Source organism: Drosophila gunungcola, assembly GCF_025200985.1.
Source record: "Drosophila gunungcola strain Sukarami chromosome 2R unlocalized genomic scaffold, Dgunungcola_SK_2 000027F, whole genome shotgun sequence".
NCBI lineage: Eukaryota > Metazoa > Arthropoda > Insecta > Diptera > Drosophilidae > Drosophila > Drosophila gunungcola.
The window spans coordinates 76,080-89,142 of record NW_026453175.1 but is presented as its reverse complement, the minus strand read 5'-3'; the positions used below and the strand labels follow the sequence as shown (position 1 = coordinate 89,142).

General features: G+C 41.8%; 2 protein-coding genes across 4 annotated transcripts; one reads left to right on the top strand and one right to left on the bottom strand.

The window, feature by feature from the left end:
- The first annotated feature begins 595 nt into the window (after positions 1–595).
- On the top strand, positions 596–12,910 carry LOC128256671 (5-hydroxytryptamine receptor 2B). Of its 3 annotated transcripts, none has more exons than XM_052987182.1 (9): positions 596–1,205; positions 3,880–4,415; positions 6,387–6,520; positions 7,074–7,183; positions 7,265–7,454; positions 7,874–8,011; positions 8,844–9,185; positions 10,638–11,135; positions 11,599–12,910. In XM_052987182.1, exons 2-9 carry the CDS (start codon positions 4,097–4,099, stop codon positions 11,695–11,697), a joined length of 1,830 nt encoding a protein of 609 aa, XP_052843142.1. In that variant the 5' UTR covers positions 596–1,205; positions 3,880–4,096; the 3' UTR covers positions 11,698–12,910. The 3 variants fall into 3 exon arrangements, with proteins under 3 accessions (XP_052843142.1, XP_052843144.1, XP_052843143.1); XM_052987183.1 differs by lacking the exon at positions 596–1,205 and adding an exon at positions 3,411–3,763; XM_052987184.1 differs by lacking the exon at positions 3,880–4,415.
- LOC128256675 (uncharacterized) lies at positions 2,832–3,067 on the bottom strand. The gene has a single exon (XM_052987189.1). It carries the CDS (start codon positions 3,050–3,052, stop codon positions 2,894–2,896), a length of 159 nt encoding a protein of 52 aa, XP_052843149.1. The 5' UTR covers positions 3,053–3,067; the 3' UTR covers positions 2,832–2,893.
- Positions 12,911–13,063: the final 153 nt, after the last annotated feature.

The window sequence follows — 13,063 nt, the reverse complement described above, 5'->3', positions numbered from 1 at the left end:
AAGGCGGCGGAAGTCAGAAGGCAAACGCCTAAGCAGTTTGGCCAACTCGAGAACTCCGGAATGTTTCGCATTACGGCCGCTGCATAGAAATGGCCATCAAATTGACGGCGAGAGGGCGAACCTATCGAAACTGCCAATAACGAGGACAAAGGCCTAATGCGCATTAGCCGCCCTGGAACGTGCATTAGTTATATTAAAGGATGTCCAGCAGTCTGTGGACTTTGCACTTTGCGTGGAGCTTGCATTGTCCGCAAATGCGTTTTGTTTGCATCCATTAGCGGAAACGCACTGAGGCAGAACAGCGGTCAGCAGATTTTCCCATTTTCCCATTTCCCTGCCTTAATTTCCAAAAAATTATTGCGCTGAGGATTCGAAACTCAACAGGCAGCAAAGAGCGCAGAGAGCAAAATGTGAATTCGAGTTCGAAAAGTGGGTTCTCTTAAACTCGCCGCCGTGGAGACTTGCCACAACTTGCGTATAAGAGAGCGTTTTGCGGCGCCTGCGTCTGCGGGAAAAGTCTACAGGAAAATCAGCTGGTTTCGGTGATTCCGTCTGCTCGAAACGGCCACATTGAAGCAGTTTGTCAATAGTTACGCTCAGGACGCGACGCGTCTGCCGAACCGTTTAAAGAACGCCGAGCTGGAAATCTTAGAATTCTTAAAACATATTTAATACACATTTGAAAGACCCAACTCCAAAGACTGAAAGCCAAAATCAAAACTAATCGCACTCACAGCTCTGTAATGTAATACGGGTATAGAAAGCAGACAAAATGCTTTATTTAATTGTTCAAGTCGTGCGAGTTTTCACCTACTTACCTTTTTTTCTGAGTAATTAAATAACCAAAACAAGCGAGACCCGCATAATTAGCTGGCAAACAGGAAAAACCCCCAGACTGAGTACAAAATCAAAAAAAGATAAATACGAATACAAATCAGCCAAAGAGGCAAGGCGCACACAAACAACAAGCCGAGCGGAAGCTGTCCGCATATGGGTGTGTGTGCGGTGGTGGTTGTGTGTGAGTGAGGTCCTCCGGAAGCGGGGAACATCATCATCAGCATCTTCACATCCTTCGTGGTCGCCGCTGCTGTCGTCATCGTTGTCACAACTCGGCATAAATATTTATGTTGACGAATCTACCTGCGGCAGAGCGTCGCTAATGAAGCGGCCAAAATGAAAATGAAAGGACATAATTATGCTTATGTGTGAGTATAATGAATACGAATTGTATTCCGCAAGGCCAGCAGGGGGCTGCCAGTGCACTTTGTATCACGAAAAGCGCTCGGGGAACTCTTGCATTTTGTTTGCCTTCCGTCTGGCTGTATTTTCTGCTCTTGGTGCTCTTGGTCTGGTTCGTTTGGTGCACAATTGCACTGTTCTTCGGGTAAGTTTATTGGTTCGCAACTTGATTGGTTGTGTCGGGTTGCAATTAGGCAACTGCATTAGGGAAAAGTTTCCGCTGGCAAGTTCGAAACTTGAGTGCAAATTGCTGTCGTCCAATCATCTTCATAAAGTTTTCGACACGAGTCCATGAACTCTGTCATTGTTTCGGAGCCAATCCATTGTTTCCATTCAGCCGCTAACTGAGTTATGACCCCATTCGACTAGCACACCCCACCCCCTGCTAATTGGTACATTGTGCGAGTCATTCTGAGGACCCGGGGTGATCAAAACCAAAAGGCTGCTAAGAGATTACGCTGACACAACGGGAGCAGCAGCAGCAGCAAAAGCAGCAGCAACGACAAAGAAAGGCCACTGCCAGCAGCAGACATTCAACAGAACTTTTTGTATATTTATTAGAGTATGAATTAATTCAAGTATGAGCCGTGTGTGTGTGTGTGTGTGTGTGTGTGTGTGTGTGTGTGTGTGTGTGTGTGTGTGTGTGTGTGTTGTGCGGGGGAAAGAGTTAAGCCTGCGGGGCACATTCTGAATCAGATTCGTAGAACGGAAAGGAACGGAACGGAAGGGGCCAGGGGAGGGCCACCGCAGCCCGACGCGATTTTCCTTTTTTCTTCTTCATTTTTTTCGACTATCCCCTAAGGCGAATTTTGTTGCAAACGTTAGCACATTTTTTTCACTCCGCCCAGTGTGTATGGCGAATGTAATTCATGTACACGACCTTGGTATATAACAAAAAAAAAAAAAAAACTCGCTTTCATAATTAAAATGCAAAAATATATGTCCCAGGGTGGCGACCTCAAAATACCTCGCTGATACCTCGTTTTGAGTGGACTGTTCCACTCGATGCTTTAAATGCACTCAAATTTTATAAGCCCTTATCCCTAAGCATACTTTTGGGCAGTAAAAAATGCAACAAACGCAAAAACTATAAATGCGGGTTTATATGTTATACTATAAAAGCGTTGCTTAACGTGCCTTGAACTCCAAGCCGCACACATATATATTTGGTGCATTTATTAATAGCAGTTTCAGCTGGGGACCAAGAAAACCTCTGATTACGATTACCTTGACTATGAAAATGTTTCTCACACATGAGCTGCTTGGCCATTAACATTTTAGTCTATGTTGGGGCCAGGCCGAAGGCAGCAACTATTCAGCGAGGGTTGGGTGAGGATTTCCCTCGAAATTCGCTGCAAACGGAGCTGGAGATTTCCGCCGACTGCAATCCATCAAGCAGCCTTCGCAGGCGTTGGCCCCAGTGTTCGCTTCAGACTGGTTAACTGCCTTCACCCGGGGACACCTTGACACAGACAAAGGTCAGCCAGTGTGTTGGGCGCACAAAGGGCAAGTGGCAGCCGAACCCAGCACACTCCTACCCACCCAAACAACAACCAACCAACCTCCATGGCCAAGTGAAGCAGGAATGCAGATGCCCCAGCGATTCAATAGTTTATTGTATTTTTTCGAAACCCCTTTCGTACGGCTATGCACATCAGTTTCGCTCCAGATTCGGTGGGCGGTTGAGGAAGGGATTGCCCTCATACCTATCGTATCTATAGGGCTCCCTTACTCCGCTGGAAAATCCGGGGTGGGGCAGCAGCAGCAGCAGGAGCTGCATCGTGAATCCAAGTGTTAGCAGCCACATTTCCATTGGAACTGAGCAAAACAAGCTGATAGCACGAATAGCGTCAGCACACAGATACTGCATAAAGCACGGAGAGAAACGTTTTTAACAGATAAAATTTATAAAATATAGAAAAATACTTAAAGATTTAAGTATATTCTAGTTGACCAAACATTATTAGCAATATATTAATACTATCAGGAGTTTCACAGAAATCACTACTGTGTGGAAAGTTATGCATTAAAATTTTAGATTTAAAATATAATATTATTGCATACGTCTAGCCACCTTTTAAAGGGATTTTCAAACAACAGTATTTTCAGTGGAACAATATATTAACTAAAATTCCTACCTGGTTTTAATATTTATTTGCTTAATGCTTTTGCATATCTACACAAAATTTGTGTTCACTAAGACATGATGTTGTTTATACATAAATTGTAAAATCACTCAACTATAATGTAAACGCCATCCCAAACATTATAATTTAAGTGTGCGGGATTTTCCCAGCTCGCATCGAGATAAGGATGCTGGGGTCAAGGGGCTGACAGTGGGTTGGCAGCTTGTAAAAACTTGTGAAAGAGTTCGCTCGATTGAAATGATTAATTAATTGGTGGAATCGAGGTAAACTGAGCGCGTCGAGACGAGCATCATTTATCATGGTGTGGACTTAATTCGAACGCTTCGGCTTCACTGGGGAAATGAAAAATAAAAGGAAAACGGTGTTATATCAGGACGGTACATTATGATTTCGTCTAAGGCTTTTTTTCCTTGCTTTCCATAGACCTATCTTCCGTTGTTTGCCATTCATCTCTGACTCCCCATTGACTCTCGAACCGCCCTGTGTTTTGCAGTTTACGTGTTAAGTGCTTGGCAAGCACGATTAAGGCGCTTTATCACCCGCAACAACGGCAGCAACACGAACGACAAGCACGCCAGCAACAGCAACAGCAGCAACAGCAACAGCTGCGACGGCAGCAGCAACACATCGCACTGTAGTCACACACATTGACACGCCCCCAATCCAGACACACCTACATACAAATACATTGCCGGATATACACGAACGAGATGCTGAAAACTGTGACAACAGCAATGGCCGCCACGAATGACGATGTGCCAGCGAGCATTTTGGAAATAGAACTGCCAGCCATTTTGCTCAACGAGAGCCTCTTCATCGAGCTGAATGGCAATCTCACCCAGCTGCTGGACACGACCAGCAATCTCAGTCAAATCATCTGGAATCGCAGCGAAAACGGTTATGGCAGCGGCAACACTTCGACACTCGACATGGACGCCGAGCAGAGGGCGGCGGTCGAGTTCTGGCTGCTGGTCAAAATGATCGCCATGGCCGTCGTCCTGGGACTGATGATACTCGTCACCATCATAGGCAAGTACTTAATCAAAATCAAATCCGAATTTAAATTACCAAACAAAAGGAAGTTTCGGTGGGGCAGGGGCATTAAATTATTCCCAAATTTATGCCCCCGGGATGAGGCTGGCAAAAGTTTCCATATCGCCACCAAAAACTGAACTGTAAATGAAGTGAAATTTATGATGCAGAAGATTTTTATTGCGCCCCCTTGGAAGATTTTTATTGATTTTTGGGCTTACAAAGATGATTTGCTGCCGCCTGCCCAAAGAAATGGGCTCGAGTATAGACCTGGCGATGGATGATGGGTGATGGGTGATGGGTGTCGGGTGCTCAAGGGTGGCTGATTGTTTTCGTTGGCTGGATGATGTACGAGGAGTTCTTTGAGTTGGGCGCCGCAAGGATGCGAACCAAAGTTTCCAAAAATGTTTGCCGCGGCACGTGAAAAGCTATTAAAACGGCGCCAAGGCGTCAAATGCAAATAACGACAAGCACACACACACTTTTGGCACACTAGAACGGTGTTGGTTGGGATACAGATAAAAAAAATTGGTTCAGTAAACCTACTTCATTTTTAGATTAATTTCACAAAAATGCACTTTGTTTTCCTTTTTTTATGGTTTTTTTTATAAAGATAAAAAAATGAAGGAATTAAAATTTGTAGTGCAAAATAAAATTACTGGCAAGTCTATATACCATTTGTATATAGGTAGGTAGATTACAATGGTCCACATTTATATGACAATTTTAAGGTTTATATTGAGCGCTTAGATGCATTAAAGGCATACCATCCAGGTGGTGTAGATTTGGGTTTCCATATTGGGACTCTTTTTAAGCGAAATCAATAAATGAGAAATGGAAACTTTGAGACCAACCCCTAAACTTAAAAAAAAAACTATAATTTTTGAATAGTTTTTTTTTGCATCAAAAACTACTATTAATGCCACGAGTTTGGTTTTTTTTTCTGCCACTGTAAGGAAAAAGCTAAACATTAAAAGTTAAAACAGGAAGCTTTTATTTTACAAACTGTCAAGCATGTCTCTGCTCATAGTGCACAAGGTGACGTTGTTTAAATTACTTTGAAGCTTCTCGGCCATCTAAATATCAAAATTAATTCATCTGAACTTAGCATAATTTTGAAATTACCTTAAACGTCACAGAAAGGGTTTGCCCCAAAAGCCATACCGCACAAATCGCCAATTTCTGCAAGATTTTGCTACGTGTTAACACACACACATCACACAGGTGCCGGCAGTTTGGGTGCCAAGGCGAGCACACGTCGTATGCGCAACATTTCCCCGGCAAGACGTATGCAAATGCATTTTCTGGCTCGGGCCAAGCGACGACAAAACGTTTTGACAACCTGCAGACAAGCTCGCTGTCTCAGCAGCTCCAAAAGCAGCTCGGCTTCGAGGGGGGTGCCAAGGGGGATGTCGAAGGGGGCTGGCGTCACTCCGGCTGCCATGGAAAGGGGGTTTGGGTTTGGGTTTGGGTTTGGTCCAAAGTGTGGGCGAGAAGGAGAAAGGGGGGATCACTGCGGCAATTACAATTTGCCAAGTTGCATGCGCTTAATCAAAGCAAGCAACGACAATAATGATGGCGATGATGGAGCCGGCTGCCATCCAGTTCTCATTTGCATCCCGCAGGCGAGGACGGCCAAAGAGATCCTGGGAAAAGAGAGCTGGGAGGCTGACACATGCACGATTGCCAGCAATTAGGCTGGCAACTGAAGACTCCTTTGACACGGAGTCTTTGCCACTGATTGATTTTGCACGAATCCATTGAAAGTTTTTCCCCCGAAAACGACACACAAAAGTTAATGACTCTGGCCACTCAAAGTTTTCAGTTAACTGCAGACGAGCCAGTTTACTTATTCATCGCCAACGATACGGAAAGCTTAGTGCTGCATTTACCGCCTCACTAAATATATTAATTTATCAATTTATCGCTTTCTGACGGCGTTTCTGTTCTCTGTTCCACTCTCCACAGGAAACGTTTTCGTAATTGCCGCCATTATACTCGAGAGAAACTTGCAGAATGTTGCCAATTATTTGGTTGCATCTCTGGCAGTGGCTGATTTATTTGTTGCCTGTCTTGTTATGCCGCTTGGCGCCGTCTACGAGGTAAGTTGTAGTTCTCCCCCACCTTACACAGAAAGAAACAAATACAAGTCAATGAAATGTATATTCACACACCCTTTGTTAAAAAGCCAGTTTAGGAATTTATTCAAATTAAGAAAGAAATCAAAAATACAAAACACTATAGAGTTTTTACTGTTACTGATAATCAAATTCAAAACTTTTTAAGATGATCAAAGTATTAATATTTGTATGAAGAAATGTATTACTTATTTGAGCTGTAATTGTAATTTATTGTTTGCTAATATTCCTTTAATGGAAAGTTTTAAGAACGAAATACCCAATTGTTTGGTTCTGTGCACTGTCACTGCCATTGCTGAACCAACTCGATTACCCTAATGGAAACTTGAGCAGGAATGCTGGCAAATGAAATTAGGCGCCAAAGAGTAGACACTTGCCCTGGGCCACCTCGTTTGCTGGACGGCTAATTGTTGTTAAATGGCATCATCATCATCACTGGCAAACAATGTGTTGCTAAATGTCAGTCCCTTTCTTCTTTTATTCCCCCTTTTGGTGAATGAAAACTCTCCGCCGGCAGATAAGTAATGGATGGATATTGGGACCGGAACTGTGCGACATTTGGACGTCTTGCGACGTCCTTTGCTGCACAGCATCCATTCTGCACCTGGTGGCCATTGCGGCGGACAGGTGAGTGCTGCCAGTCGGCCAGCTATTACAGCTATTTCCCGGTCCCGGACAGATGGCAATTTGGTCCTCCTTCCGTTGCAGATACTGGACGGTGACCAATATCGACTACAACAATCTGCGGACGCCGCGCCGCGTATTCCTCATGATTTTCTGCGTCTGGTTTGCGGCCCTGATTGTTTCCTTGGCGCCGCAATTTGGCTGGAAGGATCCGGATTACATGAAGCGCATCGAGGAGCAGCACTGCATGGTGTCGCAGGATGTGGGCTATCAGGTGAGACATACTGATTGCAGTCATCTTCTGTTGGGGAGCTTAGTTTGTGGCCATTCGTTTGTGGTATGGGTGACACCATGTAGAAATATAAAGACAAATTTAAAATATAAGACATAAACTACTATAAAGAGACCTATATTTTATTAAGAAACTATAAAAATAGCTATAAAACTTTTTTCTTTATTTCAAATTTGTCTTAATATTACCTAAAAGCTTCTTCCTTAAATAAAATGAAACCACAATTTTGTATATTATTTGAACGATGTTTTTTTTTAAGGTTGAATAAAAAGTTGCACTAGTAAATAGCATTCCATAAATTAACATTCATTCTATGGTTATTATAAATAATTTACCGATATGTTTTGAAAATTTAAATTGTTTAGTTGCAATAAAAACTTTATTTTCTTTACCCTTGATAGATATTTGCCACCTGTTGCACGTTCTATGTGCCGCTGCTAGTAATTCTGTTTTTGTACTGGAAAATCTACATAATTGCCAGGAAGCGCATTCAGCGGCGAGCTCAGAAGTCATTCAATGTCACACTAACTGAGACCGACGTAAGTTGATCAATAGGCAATCTCAGCAGAAGCTAAGTGCCTCACAAAATCCAAGTGATAAATGCCAAGTGTCCACTTAGCCAGCCTCCGAGGAAAGAGTGCAAAAATTACTCATACGCCCAGTGGCACAAACAAAGATGCTCCACATTTCCCCTCTATTTTTTCGGAGGCTGGCCGAGTGGATGTTGAGGCCGCTGCTCCAGAAGTGTATTTGCTTGCCTGCCATAATGAGTGTGTCATTAACAGAAACAATAACGTGAATGGAGGTCGGAGGTCGGGGAAAGTCCTCAGCTGCTCATTAGCATGCCCAAGTGAGCACTCGAAGCGAGCCGCTGCGGCGAAAGCCAAACAAATGCCAGCCGAGATTTATGATCACCCCAATGTGTGGCACTGTTTTAGCGGCAGATAGCAACACTGTTGTTAATTCAATGTATAATCAAACTAATTTTAAATTAAATCGTCATCTTCTTAAGCTTTTAAGAGTTATAATTATATTTGTTATGGACTAGATGTGCATGTCAAACATATAAATGTTTAGAGAGTTTTGCGGATATAAATTCTTTACAAATTAAAAGTTACAAGCCAATAAAGTTAGGGAAGTGTTAATCCAACTGGATAAACTTGTCATATAGTAAAACAAGAGCTATATTTTCTCAGTGTACCTAAAATACCTAAAGCGATAGCGAAATTATTTGATTGGTTTTTATTGCGTTGACAAGACACAAGCCAAATGTGCTTCTCCGAACAGTTTTCATCAAGTTCATAAAGAAGCACTGTCCGTAAACAAGTCTAGTACAAGCTTTTCGCACGTATTTATTTATACCAAATCTAGTGCGATTCCACGGTGCGGGAGCTGAAGAAGGAGCGTGGCAAGCGGCGGGCGGAGCGGAAGCGCCAGGAGGCGGGGGAGCGGACGCCCGGGGGCGGGGAGGCGGACTCGCAGCTGCAGCGGCGCCCTCGCAAGCGGATCCGCATATGCTTTGGCCGCAACACGAACACGGCCAACATCACGGCGGGGTCCGAGGGAGCGGTGGCCAGATCGATGGCCGCCATAGCCGTCGACTTTGCCAGCCTGGCCATTACGCGGGAGGAGACCGAGTTCAGCACCAGCAACTACGACAACAAGAGCCACGCCGGCACCGAGCTCACCACCGTCTCCAGCGATGCGGACGATGTAAGTGCGGCTCTTGTCCCTCCATGTAATTGTAAATTACAATAAAGCTTTTAGATTCAACAGTTAAATTTAAAAGTAAAATAATTAATAAAATAAAGCAAATTATTATCAAATTTAAACAATCGAAATCGATCGATCTCAATCGATTTTATGAAACCATTGTAACGTAAGATATTATGTAAATTGGCATTGCAATGTCGAATAATACTTTCATATAATTTTTAAGTATTCCATAACCCGTAGAAAATTGATCAGTTGACAAAAAACACTCATTTAATACTTTTTAAAATAAAATTTTGCCTTTAAAGAAAAATATTTTTAAAGGGTGTACATGATTACAATAAATTATTGTAACATCCTCAAAGAGATTACTTTTACTACACCCAGAGAAAAACCCCATGAAACACTAAAATATTTGAATGTAATATTGTTTTTCACAATATAAGCTTACTTAAAATAAACTAAAACATCATAATGTAATTAAAACATTGGTTTTCCGATAGTAAAATTGTAGATTTCAAATTTTTGTTAATTAATTTTTAATTCCATAATTAACAAGAAGGAAAGCAATTTTCGGCAAGCCGAAGTTCATATACCCTTGCAGCTATTGCATTAATTAAATACTTTTGAAAACATTTAAATTATGATTTACTTGAGTATGTGCTGAAAAACATTGAAACTATGATGATTTGCAGCTCAATTATTAGATAGTTATTTTATATATTTTTATTATTTCTATGGGAGCTATATGCTATAGACGTCCGATTTTGATAAAATGTATACCATAATTCTGAAATAATTAAACATTGCTATACGAACTAAACAAAAATTAAAAAACAGAAAAGTTATAATTTTTTTTCATTTATTTTTCCGATTGTTCCTATGGGAGCTATATGCTATAGTCGTCCGATCCGGCTCGTTCCGACTTATATACTACCTGCAATAGAAAAACAACTTTTGGGAAAGTTTCATGCAGATAGCTTTAAAACTGAGAGACTAGTTTGCATATAAACGGACGGACAGACGGACAGACGGACGGACAGACGGACATGGCTAGATCGACTCTACTAGTGATGCTGATCAAGAATATATATACTTTATAGGGTCAGAAACGTCTCCTTCACTGCGTTGCAAACTTCTGACTGAAATTATAATACCCTCTGCAAGGGTATAAAAATAAAAGTTGAAGAGTAAAATAAGTACAGAAAATATTTAATTCAAGGTGAAAATATTTGGATTTACTATAAATTTTCTCTGGGTTTAGTGGTTGGTCTCTATTACGTATTTTTTACACGTTTTTTAAGCTTAATCTTAATTATTAATATGGAATGATTAATTTAGTTATCCGCATGCCTAAGAAAGAAAGCTTTTCTGTAGCATAGTCATAGTCATTTGTGCGTTGCTCGCCCTTTCTTTGCGTGAAATTAACCCTTGACCCCGCTCCATCCGCAGTACCGCACCAGCAACGCGAATGAAATCATCACGTTGTCGCAGCAGGTGGCCCATGCCACGCAGCACCATCTGATAGCCTCGCATCTGAACGCGATAACGCCGCTGGCCCAGTCCATCGCCATGGGCGGTGCTGGCTGCCTGGCAACGACCTCGCCCTCCGCCGATGGAGGGGGAGAGGGAGCAGAAGCAGGTGGTGCCTGTGGAGCCGGAACGGAGGGCAGCAGTCCGGGGAAGAACGCCGGAGTGGGCCTGGGCGGAGTTCTGGCCAGCATCGCCAATCCGCACCAGAAACTGGCCAAGAGGCGACAGCTCCTGGAGGCCAAGAGGGAGAGGAAGGCGGCCCAGACTCTGGCCATCATCACCGGGGCCTTCGTCATCTGCTGGCTGCCGTTTTTCGTCATGGCCCTCACAATGAGCCTGTGCAAGGAGTGCGAGATCCACACGGCGGTGGCATCGCTCTTCCTCTGGCTGGGCTACTTCAACTCGACCTTGAATCCGGTATGTAAATTACTGCCTCGCCTTGGCCTAAAAGGTCTCTTAAGTTTTGGTTCTTAAAAGCCAACTTTTCGATCTCTGTCATCTTTAAAGCTATAATTTAAATTTCGTTTTAAACATTTTAAATCAGTGCATTTATCTTGTTGATAAATCGAATTTGAAAACGATTTAAAAAAAAATAAAACCTTAAAAACTTTTGTTTGTTAATACTTAGACTAATGTGTTCTTTTTAATTTTCAATGCGATAACACTTAAAAACTTAAGCCTGACTTTTTTTAACCGCCTTTTCACAATTAAAACACGGTGATTTATATGTATCTTGTTTTTCAATTGGTGATTGCTTAATTCAAAAATTAAATGAAACTTTTTAATAATATTTTAAAAAAGTTTTTTAAATCCAAATGAACATTTCGATTGCTAACAATTTCTTTATATAATAAAAAAAATCATTTGCATTTTTTGCCAGGTCATCTACACCATCTTCAATCCAGAATTTCGACGGGCCTTCAAGAGGATTCTGTTCGGTCGAAAGGCCGCGGCCAGAGCACGCAGTGCGAAAATTTGATTTCAACTGAAGGATAACCAGGACCAGTATTTGTAATTAGGGTCAGGCGGGAATAAGGCAAGGACAGAGTCGACTGGAACGCAATATGCTACGGAATTGGCATTGTATAGGGTGTTATTAGCAAGTAGAGACGATGTTTTAGCAGAGACAATCCGACCTAGCTGTAACTGAACAACTAAAATTCCTCACCACACACACGTGCCCCGAAAAGACAAAACCCGAAAAAAAGGAATGAACATTATGAAAACCGAAACTAATAGAGTAAATGAAACTTTGAATTATGGTAGCTGATACTCACTAAATATAAATTATGCATATGTAAGTTATAAATATTTCTAAAGTCTTCCCCGTGTCTTAAAGAAACCCGAGAGTAGTATGTGTAGAAACCCTAGAACCATAAGTAAGTTTGAAGAATAATGATCGGAGATCGAAGATAATCGGTTATAGGCTGGGTCCAAAGAACTTCTTACGCTTTTATATTCTGTGTTAGTTAATCGTGTTTAGTTATAGCCTAAGCTGCGAAATGCTCAATTATTTCAATTGGATAAGTACACTTACATGAAAGTCAATATCAAAAAAAAAAATAACGAATTTACACAGCAAACTCATAACGACACTGAATCCTTTAATGTTGCATAACAACACAACGGGCTGGCCACCGACGTCACAGCTAATTAGGCAAGTACACCCAACTTTGTTCAGCAAAATTAGCATAAATTCAAAACCGAAAGTTGAACTTTTGTTGCTAATATTCCTCACACATACACATAACACTGGAAAACCATGAAACCGCAACAAAAAGTTTGAGCCATGATACATGATATGCAGTTATACGCCACACGCATTCGTACCTAGTCGTATATATAGTATAGTATAGTATTGTATAGTATATTTATGGTTCAATTTTTGAAAAGTTTTCTTGTAAATAAACGGACTTACAGTTTTAGCAAATAGTGAACCAACCAAAACCTACAACCACAACAAGAGCAACAACCACTCAAAGAACAACTATATATACATGTGGTCCCTACCAAAGGGCCATTAAGTCAATGCAATGCTGCAGTTGAAACCTAATACGCTTCGGTATGCACATAAATGCGTACATATGTCTATCATGATATGTATTTGTATGTGTTTTGTATGTGTGTGTGTGTTTATGCAACTTCTCGATGTGTACTTGATGTCAAAGTTATTAAAATTGTGTTTTATCAAAAGCGAATGCCGCCTGCACTCGATATTTTATTCATGGCTCAGGGATATCCTGCTACTGGGCGGGGTAAAGGGGCATATTTTCGGGGGTTTTTGGGACCCTCGAATGGTCATCGGTGTGTGTTTCGGTGCTCGACTCTAAATTGACAAACTTTTC

What these genes read in the sequence shown, in the direction of transcription:
- LOC128256675 (XM_052987189.1), bottom strand. Translation starts at nt 3,052, where the DNA reads ATGGAAATGTGGCTGCTAACACTTGGATTCACGATGCAGCTCCTGCTG.
- LOC128256671 (XM_052987182.1), top strand. Translation starts at nt 4,097, where the DNA reads ATGCTGAAAACTGTGACAACAGCAATGGCCGCCACGAATGACGATGTG. An exon ending in GATACTCGTCACCATCATAG is followed by an intron (nt 4,416 to 6,386) that starts GCAAGTACTTAA and finishes CACTCTCCACAG; the next exon opens with GAAACGTTTTCGTAATTGCC. An exon ending in CGCAGGATGTGGGCTATCAG is followed by an intron (nt 7,455 to 7,873) that starts GTGAGACATACT and finishes TACCCTTGATAG; the next exon opens with ATATTTGCCACCTGTTGCAC.